Source organism: Eulemur rufifrons, chromosome 16, assembly GCF_041146395.1.
Source record: "Eulemur rufifrons isolate Redbay chromosome 16, OSU_ERuf_1, whole genome shotgun sequence".
Lineage (NCBI taxonomy): Eukaryota > Metazoa > Chordata > Mammalia > Primates > Lemuridae > Eulemur > Eulemur rufifrons.
The window spans coordinates 43,004,204-43,024,391 of record NC_090998.1 but is presented as its reverse complement, the minus strand read 5'-3'; the positions used below and the strand labels follow the sequence as shown (position 1 = coordinate 43,024,391).

Genomic DNA, 20,188 nt, shown 5'->3' with positions numbered 1-20,188 from the left:
AGGATGACGCTAGGAGAGAGAAGGAAACCGGTCAGAGAAGAATCAGGCTGCCAAGAAAAGGCAAAAATCAGGAGAAAATCTCCCCCCATCTCCCCCACCCCCCAGACTTCAACCTTAAAAACATGCATCATTGCACCCATCAGAACGATGAGGCCCCTTTTGTTTCTTTGTTTTTTTCCTCCCTAGTACCAGAGAGGTAGGTAATCTTGCTAAGGTCGCAAAACATAGATTCCTTTGATGACTTGAATAAATATTTAGGAATTTACCTTTCTCACCTGAGAAGTTTCTGTCTGTGTCTTGCTGAACTCATTGTTGCTGCAATTTCAGTCTAATTATCACTTGGAAAAGTTCTCAAGGAAAAAGTTTCCCAGTTTCATTGCAAGTCCTCTTTTAGTGTCCATAGCTCCAATTATTGGGAATACCTGGCCTAAATCATTTTGCTTCTGTGGGTATGACCTTTTTCTTCAAAAGCTGTAGAAGAAGGTTGTTGCCGTAAACTGCAGTAAGATACATCGGGGTCAGCTATGAGGGAGGATTTACACAATTGAACGATGCTAGGCCAAATTAACTGGGAGGCTCAAGCTAGATAATCACTTGTCAGGATTAGTTTACAGCCTTCACATCTCAGAGATGGAAAGATGGACATGTTGACCTCTCAGTGACCTACATCATACTGGGGGTATCTGTGCTCCTCCAACACCCCTTGTCTCAGTGGTAGCCAGGCTGAGCGAGACACCACCTACATGAGTTTTGGGGAGGGTGGAGGAGTGGAAAGATCCTCTACACTGGGGCTTTCCGATTGCTCTGCTATGCTGCAGAGCTCACCAGTGGGTGGGGGAGAAGAGGTGGGTCCCCAGGGCAGAGCGAGGACAAGATAAGAGAGTTCCACAGAATTGGTCTGACAATACTGTGAAGATTCAGAAGAGATACCCTGGGAAGTACTAGTAACTCTGTCTACCACAAATGGCTCTGAGTAGGAAGGGAAGGGGACTTTTTAGACAGTGCAGAGCAGTGCCTAGGATAGGAGCTTGGAGGTCGGAGGCTTTCAACTTGTGTGTCCAAGCTTCGGACTCAACAGTTGCTCAGCCTGAGTGGTTAGACATAAGATCTAGTGTGATTCTCTTGCAACATGAAGCATTAGTAGGAAGAGGGGAAGCCAGGTGTATTGTCTATCTCTACTGAGAATATTATCAGAAATAACAAGCTGGAGATATAACAGAAGGATAGGAAGAGACCTAACACACACACACACAATTCTTATTCACATGCACCCCAGAGAGTTTAGAAACTATTTACAACCCTACTGATAACGTGTTCTCATAACTCTTTTGGTCCTCTGAAAGTTGAGATGGAATCCTGTGATTATGCCTTGTGTAGTGGCCATGGAAGCCTAATATAGGCATTTTCAGTTCAAGGTTTATGATTTGGATTCTAATAGGGAATGAAAAGGAAGTTTGATCTCAGCCTATAACATGACTCACAAGGTTCACTCTGGGTTACAGTAAGGGAAAGAGATCAAACATTTATTTCCATTTGACAATTGTTCTGTTTTCTGCCTAAGGGAACAAGACCAAAGTGAGTGTTCCAGTACGGACAATACTCTGTGCCCTGCCACACCCACATCTAATCAGCATAGCTGAAGCACAGATTTTGGATTGAGAATAGAATTCAATCAAATGAGCAGAGGGAGGAGAAGAAGAATGTGTGTAGATGTTGAGAAGTAAAAGGGGGAAAGGATAAAAGCGAGTACATGAGGGAAAGAGCCTCATTACCAATGAAATAGAACTGAAGGATTAAAGATATGAATTCATGGAGCTAACTCAATGATCAAGAAATCTGCTTACTCTTCCTACTGTCTCTAGATGAAACCATCTGTAAACCAACCCAGATGAACTGCTGTTTGTCATTCTTAATGCCTGTCTTGTCCTTCCAAATGAAAACATTTGATGTCTTCCACCATTGAGAACACAAGACTACTTTTTTCCAAATGCGCAACTTTAATGTTTCCTGCAGCTGTCCATAAAACTCATCCACATCATGAAAGTAGATGTAAGGAAGAAAGGGAAGGAGGGGAAAGGAAGCTTTAGATGGTCTTCTTTCAGTATTTATTCAGCTAAACATTTTTTTGAGAGGGAGGATATGGAAAAGGCGGGGAAAAGAAGTTCTGCTGATTAATTGGCATTTTTCTCGCTATTATTTACCAAATAACATCCTCCCTTTTCCCTGAAATAGACAATAGAAGTTCTGAAAATGCTCTTTTAGATGACAGAAGTCTCGGAATGCTCAAACATTATACCCAGGGTACTTTTTGTTCTGATGATCTTCCAGACTGCAGTGACATGAAAAAGGGTTGGAAGCTAAGAAGACATATTTCTTTTCTATGAAGGGGTGTGCAAGCCTGTTGCAGGTTGCGGGTATGGAGAATGGGGGACAGTCCACCTGGCTTGAGGTGCAGTTTGTCCAGTCCTCAAACACAGAAATGCTAGTTGTTCTGGGATTTCCCACAGCCCTTTGCAGTGGTAGCAATGTGCATCTTGGCTGTGGATGCAGAAGTCTTGTGGGCCACATCATGGAAACCTCATTTCCTTTTTTTCTCCTCCCACGCTGGTTCTCACTCTCAGACCCAATTCTCAGGCGTTGTTTGGGGCGTAGGTACAATACAGACAGAAGAGAAGAGAGGTCTGTCTGATACATGTCCCTAGGAGGAGGCCCAGAGCCCTGAAGACAAACCTGTGGCTGGGCCTTGGAAACCAGGAGTGGCAAGAGAAAGGCTGTACAATATAAAGGAAGAAAGCACACATCTGGGACTCAGAACTTGTGAGTTCAAGTCCCATTTACATCCACTAATATTCTTTGTGACCACAGACAAGCCTCTTTCTCACTCTCTCTCTGGTTTCCTCAACTACAAAATGAGTGACCAATATTAGATGATCTCTCTGATCCCTTGGGGCATTAGGTAATAATGAAGGACTTTCATTGCTTATTTTTCATCTCTGCTTAACAGCAACTTTCCTCTTTCACCATCTTCCTTCTTTCCTTATTCCTTAAAATGTTCCAGCTCTAGTGAGCAGCTTAGATTGAGGGCAGATTAATAGTAATTATGCCTGTCATGTATTAAGCACCTCCTTAATACACCAGGGACTTAATATACATTACCTGGCTATAACCCCCCCCATTAACCCAAGAAGTTTGGTTCATCAACTCTTTTGCATATGAAGAAACTCAGGTATAGAGGAGACAAATATTAATAATTTTACCAAGGTCACATATGCAGTAAGTAGACATAACTGATTCCAAACAAGGTTTATTCTGATTCCAAGCCCCAAGCTCTTTCTATGATTTTTCCTTCTTATGGGTTTTAAAATAAAACTCTGGACTTTAAAGAAAAAGATGCATTGACCATCCTTACTGGACTACTTAAAAATATTCCCATGGTGAAGTATCTGTAAGCAGAACTGATATTTGGCTTATACTTACAAAAATATTAAAATATGTCTATAGTAAATTATAATAAAAATCCATTGTTCCATGCCTTCTAAGTGCTTCTCACCGATCCAGCTCTCTCAGCTCTTCCCACAAGATTCCCCAGACTAGCCCTGAAAATTCAGTGCCACACCAGCCATGACCAGGACAGGGCCCAGCCACAGGGCTGTGACTGGTGTCAGCTCTGATTGCTCTGTGCTGCCCCATAACCATGGTTAAATGTCCTGAATGCCACAACAGTCTGAAAGTAATGTGGAATCCCAGGCAGATTTTCTCCTCTCAACTAGAACCCAGTTGAGCCCTTATGAAAACAAAACAAAACAAAACAAAAAAACCCACCACTCTGAAGCCTAAGGAAGGCAGTATAGCTTCATAATCACCTAGCTGAAGTCAAAAAGGAAAGGCTTGCTAGTAACACAAACAAAGCAATGCTCCCTTCTCTAAGACTGTCATCAAACCAAGCGTATATTATATAGGGCTTATGCTGCCTCTATAATGGAGAGTTTAAAGAGCATGTAAAATTGAGAATTTACTAAAACTGTCTCTCTTTTCCTTTATCCCAAATTACATTTACTGCCGACACTTGGATGGCGATATTAGGCTATTTTCTTCTTCTATTAGTCAGTGAAAAGACTATAAAACATCTATTCTCTTGGAGGGCTGCTACCTATGAGATTTCATCTACATACTAAGACCACATTTGCTAGCCAGGCCTCCTCTTCTCCCCCTCGTACAGCCTGTTTTGTCACCACAAAATGTTTTGCCACAATCCAAACCCCCAGAAGATGGTATATAAGTTTCTGCACTCCACGGGGGCTGAGCAATCACTCTGGGGTTCCCCCTTGCCCCCTGTATGCATGTTAATCAATTTGTATGCTTCCTCTCCAATTAAAAAAAAATGGAGTGAGACAAACTTGAGTTTAAATCTCAACACTACAAAGTCCTAAATATGTAAATTTGAACAAGTCATGTATCTCTCAGTGTCAGGAAACAATAATTACCTCAAAAGTGGTTGTCATGATTAAGTGGAGTAGTTTACAGGAAGGTTTTACAGATAAATATGTTACTCTATATGTATCAGTTGTTACAAGTACCTATTGCTCCGACTCGCCCATGTCAGTGTATAGTGAATCTCTGACTGCCTCCCTTGGAAAACAGAGACTAGAAGTAGGTGATGTTCTCAGTGTAGTAATAATGACATATGCTTAAAGGCTTTCTGCTACACTGCAGCTCCAGCTTCTGATGGTAATTTTTGTTGGAAGATACTCATTTCACAGCTCTTAAGCAAGTCCCTAATCTTAAACCATTAGAGAAGATTTCTCTTATCTAACCTGAATCCTATCTGCTACAATTTCTGCTTTTAACTATAACATCCTCAGAACAAGAATTCTCTCCTACTCTACTTGGTTGTAGTCAGATTCCAAAACTCTTGACAGAGTCTGGAGAAGGATTTAGCGAATGAACCTCTAGAGAAATGTAGGGAAGAACAAAGGACAAAGGGCTGGAAATGGTGGCAGAGGGTGAAAATAAAGCTTTGGGGTGATTCAGGCAAGAAGCAATAGCACCAGTGTGGAGTTTTTGTTGGATTAGCAGAAAAATTAGAGAAAAAAATATATGCAGGCTTCAGACTTCCATCTTTATAGGGGATAAATTAAGTTATATAATACAAACCAGTATCAAGAAAGATGGTGGTCAGATTACAGAAGAAACTTTTTACTAAGAAATGAATGAAAACTTGGAGTGAAAAGCTCTGGGAAAAAAAATTTAATGATAGGACAATTTGATAGTTTAAGCTTCATAAATTTAGTCAGACTTGGGTGACCCCTATGTTATATCAACAAAGGACTGGAGAAACTATGCCCCAAGCATTTTTCTTCTTCACTACAAGCTGTGCAAAATAGATACATCAGGATCTAAGGCCACGAGGAAAGGCAGGAGCACCTGTCCTATGGCATATACGAGTTGGGATAATAATTTTCCAGCACCAAAGTGATTCTTGCTCCTCTACAGGTACGGCATTTGCTGAGCCGCTTCTTTGGCAAAGCACAGTGCTATGTTCTGTGATGGGGTTTAGGGGACAAAGTACAAGGAGGGGTGTGTAGTGGCAAGAGGGAGCCATTTACTCTCTTGTTGAATATGTGCAGGTGTGTGTGATCGTTACTAGAGACGGGTCAGAGAAAGGAGATGACTTGAGTAGGCCTTTAAAGGGCAGATAGAATTTGTGTAGGTGGAGAGGAAGGTGGCCGAAACCGTCAGCTCAAGCGAAGAAGCAGAACATCTCAAGCAGTGCTGGGGCGATGAGCAACACCTGACGGACTGCTCTCACTCGGTTCCTTCACAGCTCCCCTCGCCCAGGCTCGCCACGTTCCTGGATCAGTGAAAGCTGCAAGTCCAGGAACTCGGTAAGTCAGTGTTCGTTTGAAAGGGAATTTGCTACATGGGAAGTAACTCCAGAGACCACGGGACCATGTCTTAATTTTTATGGGGAAAACTACATAAATCCATTTTCTTTTACAGGTACTATTCCCATACACATTTCAAACTCAGCTAAAAGGTATAAAAATAAATTCATAAACATTGGCATCGAAGGTAAATTTATACGACATTGAGTCCCACCAATTCATTTTCTCGAAGATGAAAGTGATGAAGTGATACCCAAATAAAAAACCTAATTGACTTGCCAAAAGTCAATTAATGGGACAAAAAGTTTGGAAGAATATCCAAGTCTCCTGATTTCTAGGCAGTGTTCTTTTCACAGCATCAAACTCCATTGTGTTATAGGCCTATGTTTCTGTATAACTCATTCAAAGGAAACATCTCCATGCCTTTCTCTCTATTGCAAGGAGCCCCAAGACCTACAAAGCTGCTATCTTGACATGGGTGTGCACCCATCCTTCAATTCTCTCTAACACACTCACTGCTGATGTACTTGTCTGATAATCATTTGCTGCTTCCTGCAGATTTCCACAAAAAAATACCCAGTTTCTTATCTCCTGGCAGTACAGCTTCCTTCTGTTACCACTAACCAGACACTTCTGTTTCTCCCTGCCTGCTAATATTGCTGTACTTACAGCATTCCCACGTAACAACCCATGAAAAGATCTCTACAACTCAAGTGTGGGAGAGGTTGGGGAAATTAATTTCTTCAATTCCTCAGTCCCATTTCCAGTGTGCCACAGTTGTGAAGATTAGCTTAGATCTACCTTATCTTTTCTCTCACACTGGAAATCATTGCTGCTTTTTTATTCTTTTTCTTTTTTCTTTTTTGGAGACAAGCTCTTGCTCTGTCACCCAGGCTAGTGGCATCATCAAAGCTCACTGCAACCTCAAATTCCGAGGTTCAAGCAATCCTTCCACCTCAGCCTCCTAAAATGCTAGGATTACAGGTGTGAGCCACTGCACTAAGCCCCATTGTTTTTCCAAGTAAATAAATTATTCCATTTTCACCCAGATTGCCCAGAAAGTGGCTGTCATTCTCAATGAACACTTTACCTGCCTAGCCTTTTTTTGCCATAACTATAATAGCCATTTATTTGTAAGCTTTCTTTGGAACACTTAAGCATTGAGGATTCTGTTTTTATAGCCCTTTTCCTTCAGGTACTTACATCAAGTAAAACTCCTGTGCATAAGCACATAGAGACAGACAGCAAATAGGCACAGTTAGGAAACTACTACTTCTGCTCTCAATTATAGGAACTCCTAGAGTAAAAACAAGTCATAGAATAACCCTCTCTCTTTTCTCCAATTTTCAGCCTAACACATTTTTACTCATTTAGCAAGCACATATTATGTGCTCATTATTACAGTGTTGAGGCTGATCTCCCTGCATGCGTCGGTCTGCGATGGCTCTGTAAGGCACGGGGCTCCTGTTACGAACAGTCACCTACTAAACATTCGTTTATTTAGAGAATAAGCATTCATTAAGTGATTACAATTGTTAGATTTTGTTTTAGGCATTAGAAACACAGCAGTGACATTCCAGACAAAAATCTCTGTCCTCTTGGAGCTTATATTCTCATCTAACCTAAACAAGAAATTAGGTAAATAATTAAAATATAAAGTATGTCAGTGATAAGGACTAAGAAGAAAAAAGTCAAGCAGGGAAGAACGTCAGTGAAAGTGATCAAGGTAGGCTGCAGAAGCCAGGCCTGGCTTCACGGAGGAAGTTGGCGAAGAGCTAGACTTTGCAGGTTGAATGTGACAAAGACTGAAGGAGAGGAGGGGACGAGAGTGGGGAGAAGAGTATGAGAAAACGTGAGGCTAAAAAGGAGGAAAGCACTTTCAGGGGCTAGAGAGGAAATTAGCCCACATGGCTGTGATATATTTTCAAAGTTGTGGGAGGAATATAAAACAGATTCGTATCACAGAGGACATTGAAACCCTCTACCTGCACCTCAGTTAGTGAGATTCTGGCTCCCTGTGCTAGGAATTACGGGGACCCAGCTCTATGGCACATCCAGAAGTTTGCGGTACTAGAAGCATCAAATTTAGGGCTGTAATGTCTTCATTGACAAACTGAGACCAGCAAAAGTGGTTGAATTTTCCAAGGTTGTACCATTAATAAGTGACAAAGTGTGGGAACCAGATGTTTTTCCCTCCCTCCCTCCTTCCCTCCCTCCCTTCCTCCCTTTCTTCCTTCCAGCCCTCCTGCCCTCCTGCCCTCCTGCCTTCCTTTTGAGTTCTCCTAACCACGAAAATATGCTCTTGTGAGCTGAAGATTCCTCGTGACTTAGGCGAGGTCCATTTCCTTCGGGAATTAAAGACAATAGGCAAGTCCGCCTTCAATATTTTCTTCTCTGGGCTGACTGGAACCTATTAAATATTTTGGAGCACAGGACTAGGTAAACAAACTCTGATCAAGGCATTCTAGACACTTCTAAGTTCTTTCTAGTGGCAGCTCCATCTCCTCTTTTATCACGTCACGACAGCTCTACCCAAAGAACAGCAAGGCACTCTGCTACCCCTCTTTGTGGCTTCTTTATGACATAAGCTTAATTCAGTGATTTAATTTCCCCTAAAGGGAACAAGCAGTGGAAAAAAGGCCAGGGTTAACAAGCAAAGTTTCATAGTGCTAACCGCTATTTTGCCTGGGAGAAAAATATGTCTTGGACTGGGCCTGCAGCAAAAGAGTTTATATCTGACAACAGTAAATATGTATTATTTTTCTGTGGATGTTTTGTCTGTTGCAAGCAGAGGCATCTAAAACAATTTTATTGCCCTAGGAATGCACCTTATGTTCAGGATGTTCTTTTTAAAAATAGCTATTTTAGTGCCTAAATTGTTGAATGACTCACTAATGGTTTTGTTTTTAAGTGTTAGAAGAACAGAAGTCTCTGGAAAGTGGCACTCTTCTTATTTTTTTTTTCTTTTTATTTCCTCTTATTCTGACAGTTAACAGTGTAGCTCTGAAGATGAAGGCTTTTATGGCAGCTCGAGGGAGTAGAGGGATAAGACAGTGAGAGACCTAGTAGCACTCCTACTCACTCAGCACGGTGGGATGTGGGTGTGGCTGGCGGGGAAGAGGCAGCAGGACAGAGTATGAGCAATGAACAGACATTAACCTCAAGCCTTTCTAAGCTCTATCTGGACAACTGAATGATTCTTCCCCTCTTTGTTCCTCTTTGAATATGTGCCTAGTATATGCCTAGTGCCACCATTATATACTTTTGGAAGCATACAGAGGTGTTGTTTAGATAGTATTAAATGGAATACATATCTATAGGATCAGTAATTGCATTGATGAACTGAGTAATTAACTCACGTAGAAACATAGTTGACAAATTAGAAAATGATCATCTTGAAGATGCTGACTGCTAATTGCTTAAGGCAGTTTCTCTTTATTTTTATTTTTATCATTAGATTTTTTTTTCTGAGAAATTCTATGTAGATCCCTAATACATAAAACAGAAAACAAAGCAAATCAAGACAAAAACCAAACAGAACCTGAAATTACTGTAACTGAAGTGACATCTTGGCTGTGGGACCTTAGAAAAGCTGTTTAACCTTTGAGATCCTAAACTTTTTCATATATCTTGATGAGGATAAAATAAAGTGAATTTTATAAATTGTACATTTAAATACATTGTAGTTGTAATGGAAAATTCTGGGAGACAAAATCTCTTAAGGATTAAGGAGAAATGTTTTCTAATATAGCATTTCAGCTGCCATGAGAAGTAGAGATTCTTTAAATCAGAAGGGCTTTCTCAATGTCCCTTAAATCACATAATGTTTGAAGCTTTCGGACTTACTGATTTTAAAGACTTGCTGTGGTGTTTAGATTTTTCAGAGCATTTCCTTTTTAGGGGAGAAGACAGAGATGGCCTAGGCATCTCCTCCTAGCTCCTAAATGGGCAGAGAGGTCAAGCTCCTTTGTGCAGAGACAAGAAGACTAGGTGGGGGGTGAGGGGGCCACCCTGAGTGGTGGTTTCTGAACAGAGGATGGGGGAAAATCAATCATTTCTTTCAACTCTCAGAACAGCATTACTGCGGCAGGAGGCCCTGGAGTCTGAGCCAGGGCCATGGAGGCCTCTGTGCTAAGCCCCACGTCCTGGGAGAAACGGCGGGCCTGGCTCCGTCAGAGCCGCAACTGGCAGACCCAGGTCCTGGAAGAGGAGGCTGCAGCCGCCCTGCAGGATGTCACAGATCCTGAGCCTTCCAGCCTGGATGACGTTTTCCAAGAAGGTAAGAGAGTGTTAGACGTCAGAAGACTTCTACGTTGTCTTGTAGAATGCGACAGCAGGCACAGGTCTGCAGAGCACAGAGTGTAGACAGTGGGGCCCTTGTTTGGGCTGGGCCCTCAGGGAGGCTCATTTTGACTGTTTTAAACGAGTTTAGGGGAAGAGGCAAAAGTAATACAAGACATGAATTATGTGAGAAAGGGACAGGCATAAGATTAAGGAAAAGAAAGGGGCATATTTTTGTGCCATCCTGAGAAGCTTCTGTAAGAACCCTGGGCTAGAGACTCCCTATGAATGCTTTGCGGTCTTTCTACACTGTCTGTGTAACAAGACTGTCCTCAAGCTGGATGCCTGGGCTCTGGCCACAAGGCTGTCACTAGCAAGTTGCACGACCTTTGAGAGTCACTCATCTCTCCAAGACACACTTGTCCAATGAAGCAGTAGGACCTTCCCCACACTCTTCTCAGAGCTTCTCTGAGGTTCAATCGAGACCACAGACATAGGAGGAAAACAAAAATTCTTATAAAAATAAAGCCATCCTTGCTTATTTGGTAGGTAACAAAAAGCACAAGCACAAGATTGGATCTTTTGTTTTTTTGCTTTTTTTTTTCCAAAGGAGAAGGATCACCCCATTCCCAAAACTTAGGGAAAAGAGAACAGGGGCCTGACATCTTGGAGACTTTCCAGGTTCCTGGGAGGATGGAAGAAAGGAGGGAGAGAGAGAAGAAATATCCACTATTTTTTATATTGTATACGGGTGTATTCCTCTCATACCTTAAAGAAAAGTTTGATGGGGGAAGAAAGATTCATGGTGTAACTTATATAAGAATAAACTTGTGGAATGGCATACGTTGCAGGGAGGCGGTCTGGTTTCCTTCAGTTCTCACAGTGATCTGGTGTCTGACTTGTCTAGGGAATCCGATCAATAAGATTGAAGACTGGCTGCAGGATTGTGGGTAAGTGCTGGGCAGGCAGTGGGATTGGGTGTGGCTGGTGGCTGGACATGCTAACAGGCACAGATCTGGGGAACCAGGCTTGAATTAGAAATGTGGTTGAGATGGTGGTTGGCAGGGGCATTGAAGGTGTTTGGGGTGAGTTGATAATCAGAGTCATGCATCAAGTGCAACTCCGAGCTGAGGCTAAGTTAGACTGGAGGTCTGGGAATGTAGGCTGGATCTGGTCTGAGTCTAAGAATGGATGGAAATCAGGCCGGGCGCGGTGGCTCACGCCTGTAATCCTAGCACTCTGGGAGGCCGAGGCGGGTGGATCGCTCAAGGTCAGGAGTTCGAGACCAGCCTGAGCAATGAGCGAGACCTCGTCTCTACTAAAAATAGAAAGAAATTATCTGGCCAACTAAAATATATATAGAAAAAAAAAAATTAGCCGGGCATGGTGGCGCATGCCTGTAGTCCCAGCTACTCGGGAGGCTGAGGCAGTAGGATTGCTTAAGCCCAGGTGTTTGAGGTTGCTGTGAGCTAGGCTGACGCCACGGCACTCACTCTAGCCTGGGCAACAAAGCGACACTCTGTCTCAAAAAAAAAAAAAAAAAAAAAAAGAAATCCACATCTACGGGGAATGGCTGGGCTCAGTTCCGACCCCTATCTGCTGCTTTCCCATTTAGACTGGAGTGTTATATTGTGTAACAAAAGAAGAAGAGTTAGAAACCTGATCATTCTCACTGAAGTACAATTCATCACTGTGTCGTTTGTTTCTACTGCAGAACGCAGGAGGGGCTCAGGGCTTACCACAGCCATTCAAAGCAATAGAGAACTGGAGCAGCACTTCAGGGCAGGGCATCATCTCTTTCCTCAGAAACACTTTAAATTATGATACTGCACACCACCAGCCTATACCATTTGGCGTTCAGTCCGCCCAGACACAAAGGGAAGGCTTCAGCGACCTATTTAAGCCTAATTATTGCGTGACAATGAATACTCAGAATGTATCACTCCTGCCTGCTCCTTATTTTCCTTCTAAGAATGCCTCAAGTTTTATATAGTCTTTAATCTAAACTCGTTTATTAACTGACATAAATAAACCCATTCTAGGCCGGGAACGGTGGTTCACGCCTGTAATCCTAGCACTCTGGGAGGCTGAGGTGGGTGGATCGTTTGAGCTTAGGAGTTTGAGACCAGCCTGAGCAAGAGCGAGACCCTGTCTCTACTAAAAATAGTAAGAAATTATATGGACAACTAAAAATATATATAGAAAAAATTAGCCGGGCATCGTGGTGCATGCCTGTAGTTCCAGCTACTGGAGAGGCTGAGGCAGAAGAATCCCTTGAGCCCAGGAGTTTGAGGTTGCTGTGAGCTAGGCTGACGCCACAGCACTCTAGTCCAGGCAACAGAGTGAGACTCTGTCTCAAAAAAAAAAAAAATTAATATAAATTGTATTTAAGTATAATATACTTATTGAAAAATAAATGAATATTAAATACATCTGCTTCTAGGAGTAACCAATACCCTGACTTGCAGCATCATAATGAAGTTTGGGATTCTTCTGAACTTTATATAACAGAATCAGACAATATGGAGTGTTTTATGTGCATTTTTTTTGCTTAGTATTATGTTTGTGATGTTCATCCATGTCTTTGCATGCAGCAGGTCATTCTTTTTTTATTGTCATATAGTATTAAATTGTATAATTATCATACAATTTTTCCATTCTACAGTAAATGGAGATCTAGGGTTGGGCTTCTATATCTGGGTTATCACAACTAGCATTTCCTTTAGGGAACATATACAGGCATTTGCATTAGGTACAACCTAGAAGTGGAATAGTAGCATGTTTTAATAGTACTCCTAGTAACAGTAGGCCTCTGTAGTTGCATTACTGTGTAGCTACAACACAAGCATTAAATGTAATAGTAAATCCCAATATTCTAGTAGTTGCCTATATTAGTTATCATATCATTTTTATCAGTAATAATAAATACTAATTTCTATTAACATTTTAATATATATAAACATGTTCATAGTATTATAACGTATTTTATGTAATCATGTATTAGGTACAGAAGTATATATTTGTAGTTCTAGTTGTATTGTCAGAGTTTCCCATTCTTAATTAACTTGGGTATCATTTCACATTTTATAATAAACCTTAGTGTACCGTTTTTTTTCATTAGGACATATAAAATTTACATTTTGGAAAACAAAGTTGATGTTTTCACCACTGAAAGGAAGGCACCAGCAAAAGATATCTATATATGTGATCATTTATTTTGTAAAATTCAGGCACAATTTTATCTACAGATGTTCAATTAATAAGCATTCCCCTCTTGCTAAACATTTCATGAAGTGATATTCCAGTAGCCTGAGAATTATTTGAATCACTGGAGACAGATAAAGGAGAAGGCTCCTTTAGGACCAGCACCAATGGATGCACTTCAATTTCCTTGCTAACTCACTTTGCCAACCGTTCTCCCCTCCAGCCTCCACTTGAGATTACATTTGGAGCATCATGTACAATTTCCATTTACAAACTTTCAGGAGAGTCATCACTACAAAATTCACAACACATCACTGCTTGAGGTGGACTTAAATAATGATAGTGTCTAGGGATCCAAATCCCTGTACATTGTATTTGAGAACTAAGAGCCACAGTTAGCCAGGACTGGAATGAAGATGTCCTGGTCCCAGTTCAAAGCTTTTTCACAGAATACTTCACTCACCTGTTTTGGCCAGAGAAAATTTATTCTTTGTTTATAAAACTGAGTTGTCTCTCACTACCATTTATGCTGATTTCCGTTTGTTCTTCTGGTGGAGATGGTAAATGTTTGATAAAACCATATCTCAAAATTTAAAAATATCTCTAACCAGAATGCAATTTCTGCCGTTTCCTGAAAGACATGATATTCAGGAAGAACATAGCGCAGAGAGAAGAAAAGGGATGTGGGTAGATAAGGTGACCTCCTAACAATTTTAAGAAAACCTAGATGTTTAGAAATTATGGCACCCATACCCCTGTTTCTGTAAATGTATTTCCCCAGTTTTGCTTCTATACTGTTTCTTTTCTGTTTTACTTAAAGACCAAAGAATCATTGTTAAGCTGACTTTATTTAGATGACGTGACCAGGACACCAGTAGCATGATCTAAAATATGATACATTCCAGTCCCACTCCCCTGACTACCTCTATGAATTTGTCAGTGAAGTAACCACTCTCTCTTAGTTTTCTCCAATATATAAGCAAATTAAATACTACTGACTCCCACTGGAAAATAATATGAACATGTGGGAGATATCTGATGAAAAGCCCATTGGAAAATGTAGTACTTCAATCTGTAAGATTGTCTTGGGGTTTTAGATACTCTGAAGAAGGACTTTCTGAGGAATCAGGACAGTCGATCTACAATGGTGAGTATAGGCTCTGTTTTTCTGTTGTTCTTCTACCTGGAGAATGATACAGGGGTGTGTGTGTGTGTGTGTGTGTGTGTGTGTCTGAGTGTTTATGCATGTGCACATGCATATGCATAAGAGTGTTTTTAAACTGTCTGCAAAACACCCTTTAGTGGTCACAAGGCTGTCCAGAAAATCCAGAAGAAAAGTGCTGGCTCAGAGCCTACAAATATTCTAAGCTTATCATCTGCTAGTGGTTGCTCAGCTATTATAGCAACCACTGCTATGGGAACAGAACTTTAAAAAATGTCTGTGTTTATATGTGTGTATTTGTGTGTGTGAGTACACACCCCCATGGGTTTCCTATTTGGCAGGCGATTGTATACATGGCCATGAGACATGGGGGCAGGTTAGCTATAGGTGAGTGTGATATATGTGTGATTGCTAAAACATAAATGTGATTTCTGAGGCAGTATAAGTACAGTTGGGGGTAGTTTGGGCAAACATGGATGTCTAGTATGATTGTGTGGTTGTTCAGGGGCACGTGTAGATGTTCATGTATTCAGGGGTGTGTGTGTACATGTGTGTATGTTCCAGTCTGATTTTCTGTGACCTTCACCTGGTTATTTGACAGAGTGCTCCAGCCACGGGACCAGCTTTGAAGATGACTTGACCCTCGGAGCAGAGGGTGAGTGGCACAATTCTCTGAGATTGGGCTGAGAGAAGAAGATATACATTTGACAAATTAAGGCAAGGATGGAACAGGAAAACTTCAGAAAGAAATAGCCCATCCCTGGGATCTTATCTATAGGAAAAGAGCAGTCTCATTATGATCTAATGTAAAACACAGAAAGCATCACATGCCCAGAAACACTTTCTCAACAACCTATGGTGACTTCCACTGATCCACCACTGGAATTTTCCTTTAGCCCCTGGGAAGGTGATAACATAAAATCACCATAACATTTGTTACCCAGACACCTCTGAGACTGTTTTCTGTATAGAAAGCCCAAAGAAGTCCGAGTACTGGGCATGAGAGAGAGACTACACTGCAGGAGGATAAGGGCTTCCGTGAAGGGTAGAGGCACAGCAACCTACCAGTGTCTCCTGGGCCTGCAAAGGCTGTGGTGTGGCAGGAGCACAGGCCTGAGGGCTGGATGGCTCTACCCTCCTCGGGACAGAGGGGCTCTTGCCTAGACACCAGTCATGTGCCAAAAGTTCAGAGGCACAAGCGCAGTAGTTCTCTGCCATATCTGTCCCTATTCCAGGGCTATGCTTGTTAATCTTGAGACCCCATTTAAGAGCAGAATTCATGGAGTTCAGCTAGCCTGTGGCAGAGGGAAATGGAGGAGGCTGAATTTTAAGTTCAGAGGAGCAATTCCAGTGATTTTCATTTTCTCTTCTAACTTGTTCTTTGTCTTTCTACTCCTTGTCCAGCCACACTGCTGGCCGCCAATGGCAAACTCTTCTCCAGGTAAGTGTTAGGTTCAGCCAGGATGAATGATGTCTCCTTCCAGAGTGAAATGGGGTAGGTTTCAGAGTCAATGAGAGTAAAAACAAAAAGCTACAGAGTCACAATAGAGAGTGAGATTTTCCAACCAGCAATGAGGGCATAGACTGTGTTTCCTCTGTAGGTGGTTCAAAGGTACCAGCAGAGAGTGAATATGCCCAGCAGGGATGCCTTGAAGCCAGGGTGCAGACTGGGAAATGATTTGTATGACATCCGCTTTGATCTCTACAGGAGTTTCCTTGAGACAGGCAGGCCTTGCCAGCTATTGGATCTCGGCTGTAGTTTGGCTTCCAGCAGCATGACTGGGGGAACCAACAAGACTAGTTCGAGGTAGGTACTCATTTCGGCAGGGTGAGGAAGATGAGAGGCAATGGAAAATGGAACTGATAGTGCACTGACAGAGGGGAACGGAACAGCTAGTGGTACCTCTCGAAACCGGATTTTGAATGTACTTATTGACTAATTTTTACCTTCAGGGTGAGAATAAAAATGTTTACTTTCAGGATTCCATATTCCTTCCACAGTTACTGCTTAGTTGTCCCACTCAAACACAAGTCAGTCGGCAAGTTGCAAAGCATTTGACAAAAGGCTGATATACCATAGCAAATGCAAATGGAAACTGAGTAGTTAATGACACAACCACAAAATTTCTTTGCATTTACACTGCTTTTCACTTTTCAAAACCCTTTCATATTTACTTCAGTTTTTATTCATCTGCAATAAGTAGTTCAAAGTACTGTGCTACCATTTCATTTCAGTTTTTATAACTAGGACTATAATTCCCATGTTTCAGACAGAGCATTTAGGTTCAGAGAAGTGAAAGCTTTTCTCAAAAGCTTTTCACAGTGCAAGGTAGAGAAATGGCCAGAAAAGAATTTCGATCTCTTGACAGTTTTAGTTCCGTATTAACATATATCTCAACGTTGTCGCCTGTTTATGGAAACTCACTCTTTTCAGCATCTCAGAGATTCTGGACAAGGTGCAAGAAGATGCAGAAGATGTCCTCTTCAGTCTGGGCTTTGGCCAAGAGGACCACAAAGACACTTCTCGGATCCCTGCCCGATTCTTCACCACCCCCTCTCAGGCCAAGGGCATTGACTTCCAGCTCTTCCTGAAGGCTCAGGTGCAGAGGATCGAGATGGAGGACCCCTGCCTCATGCTGGCCAGTGAGTGTTACCACAGACACCTGCTCTATTTCTCTGGAGCGTCACAACAGGATTCAGTGGCTCCACATCCCACTTTCTCTCACTTAGCGTCACTTGACCCTTGGTCTCTTCTGTCTGTTTCCTCTTATGTTGTCTTCAGTGATGATGGAGAATGCTGATGTCGCTTCTTTCTCTTAAAGAAACAGTCTTCAGGGGACCTCAGACCTAGTGCTTCCTTCAGGTCTTCTCCCCTTTAGCTGAATCAAATCAGAACAATATCTTTAAATCTTATCCCTGTTTTCTATTTCCAAGTTGGAATATCTACTTGGGATGGGGAGTCAAGAAGTCAAGAAAGTCAAGAAAGGGGTCCCTGGGTGTCAAAAATCTAAATGGGAGAAACACTAGTAGGGAAATTGTCAGCTTCTCTCTGAATTTTGAGCTTTTGGGAGGCTTTTGAAGGGAAAATTCTAAAAGACAATTTGCTAATGAGCCCCAGACTCACCATCTTCAACCCTTGTACCCAGGCAGGTTTAAGCAGGTACAGACACTGGCTGTTACTGCTGATGCCTTCTTCTGTCTCTACTCCTATGTGTCTAAGACACCTGTCCAAAAGTTCACACCATCCCATATGTTATGGAATTACAACCCAACTGATGTGCCATCCATCAGGATTCTGGCCCCAGAGCCTGAACCCCACTCTCCCAGAGAGCGTCTCCGGAAAGCCATCTCCAAGATGTGCCTGTACACATGTCCCAGAGGTCGGCTATCACCACCCTACAACACTCCCAAAAGGAACAGTTTGGACCAAGTGGTGTGGGAAGTAATGGACAAAGTGAGAGGTGAGAAGCTCGTCCTCCAGCAAGACTCTGAGTTTGGGCAAGGCCAGCAGGAAGATCCTATGCCCCCTATTGGGGGTACAAATCTGCCCACTTCTCCCTGTCCATGTGTCCTCTGCTCTAAAGAGGAAACACAGCAGAGTATGTCCACAGTGCTACCATCATCACAAACTCTGAATTCTAATTCCAAGATACCCCATTACATATGTTCTCTGCCCAGAGCAGATCCACAGTGGAGCGTAGACTCTGCACAGGTAAGAAGAGCGCTGTGGAGTCTACAGGCCACCAATAAGGAAGCCCACTCAGCCAAGGATGAGACTTTCTGGAAAAGAAAGAGCAGAGCAAGAAAGAGCCTGTTTCAGAAGAATCCCATGGGCAGGAAGGTTAAGTCATTGGACCTGTCCATCATCCAGCAGAAGTGGAAGCAGAGCATAGACAGACCAGAACTGCATCAGTCTTTAACCCAGCAGCTGCAGGACACTTTTGACTTGGAGGAGGTGAGTGGGTTAGAAGTGGTGGAAAGGCTGGCAGAGAAAAGCTATAGATTCTCGCCCAGATGGTGAAGAGTTAGGACCACTGGGCAAAGGAAATCCAGGCTCCCTGTCCTCACCAGGTACATCACGTTTTGAAATAAATTCAGAAACTTTTGGTAGTAGATTACTATAGAGACACAAAGAGAAATGGTGTTAGTTCCTTAAAAGCAGTCAGGTTTTTAGAGCTGCTTTTGTAATACTTACCTGATCTGATCTCTATTGAAGGTTCTCATTAAGCACATCCACCCTTACTATTTGCAGGGGTCCTCAAAAGAGTACAAATGGAGGTCAGTTTTACGCAAAGCTAAATGTTGTTAAATAAAATGTTTTCTCCAGCCCTTGACAAGTATGTAATCATAAAGACCTAGAAGTGCAGGGTCCATCTAGAATTCTCAGACGCTTAGGACTTGTGTGGTAGAACATGGCAGTGTGGGCAGAGGCATTTTCCAGCTCTGGGCAAGAATCTATAGCTTTTCTCTGTTCTCTTCTCTTCCCATGCCCAGATCTGTCCTAAGCCATAAGGGATATTGCACACCCATGTGTGGGCACCCCAGCCTGCATATCCAAATGCCACAAACTCCTACCCACACAGGCAGCCATCCACTGGTCACCATTCAAGCCCAGGGCTGCATACATTAGCGGAGAGCTCAGCCCTCAACAGAACAGACATCAGGCAGAACCAATGCAAGTCCCTGCAACAGGCTTGGGGCCATTTGACCAGCAGATTTTGTGATTCTGAGTAACAGAGTATACTCTAGAGGGGACATTACAGGGCCCAGGTGGGCATATCCTCTGAATCCACCAACTCTTTACTGTGTGAACCCTCTAAAACTCAGGACTCCTCTTGCCTGGGTCTATGGAAGGTACTGCTGTCGAGTGTTGGGATCTCTCAAAAAAGCTTCCTAATCCTTGCCACAAGGAGATGTGATTATTTGCAATATCATTGGCATGTGTGTCACCTGTCATGGAATGTGGAGCTGCACATCGGCTTCTGCCTTTCTCGCTATTGGGTCCCTGACACAACTGAAGAGGCCAGGTCTCCCAAGTACACTCAGCCTCCTTCCCCTGCAGCTATCTGCCACCACGCATCTTTCCTTGCCCCCTGCCCCATTGGCTCTGACTGAGTTCTATGGGATCTTGTTTACAGGCGCAAAGCAACAGTGAAGAGGAGCAGAGCCTCTGGCCCAGCCGACCCAGATACCCCCACTGCTACCAGACATTTGCTAGCCAGGATTCATGAAGTAAGTGGGCCCGTCTCTCAGACAGTGGTTCTTAAACCTGGGTGTACATTATAATTACCTGGGGAGATTTTTAAAAAAATATCCATGATAAAGTGTCCCATATCCTATGATTCTGATTTATTTGGTATGGCATGATAACCAGTGACTGACTTTTTTAAGCTCCCCAGGTGATTCTATTATGGCTGGGAAATACTTCTCTAGACCAATGGTGCTCAGACATGCACCACAATCACTTGGAGGGCTTGTTAAAATAAAACGACTCCCAGAGTTTCCGATCAACTAGGTCTGAATAGGGCCTAAGAATTTGCATTTCTTACAAGTTTCCAGGTAATGTTGCTGCTGCAGGTCTGGTAATCACAGTGTGAGAACTGCTGTTATAGGAGAAATTCTGCAGAACCTTAATATTCAAAGTGTAGTCTAGACC

At 42.5% G+C, this 20,188-nt stretch overlaps 1 protein-coding gene across 2 annotated transcripts; it reads left to right on the top strand.

The window, feature by feature from the left end:
• The first annotated feature begins 389 nt into the window (after positions 1–389).
• Positions 390–19,765, top strand: TESPA1 (thymocyte expressed, positive selection associated 1). Of its 2 annotated transcripts, none has more exons than XM_069490673.1 (10): positions 390–553; positions 9,957–10,164; positions 11,074–11,116; positions 14,468–14,517; positions 15,134–15,187; positions 15,937–15,973; positions 16,241–16,339; positions 16,967–17,175; positions 17,679–18,487; positions 19,671–19,765. In XM_069490673.1, the coding sequence occupies exons 2-10, from the start codon at positions 10,002–10,004 to the stop codon at positions 19,761–19,763; spliced, it is 1,557 nt and encodes a 518-aa protein (XP_069346774.1). In that variant the 5' UTR covers positions 390–553; positions 9,957–10,001; the 3' UTR covers positions 19,764–19,765. The 2 variants fall into 2 exon arrangements, with proteins under 2 accessions (XP_069346774.1, XP_069346773.1); XM_069490672.1 differs by lacking the exon at positions 390–553 and adding an exon at positions 2,650–2,817.
• Positions 19,766–20,188: the final 423 nt, after the last annotated feature.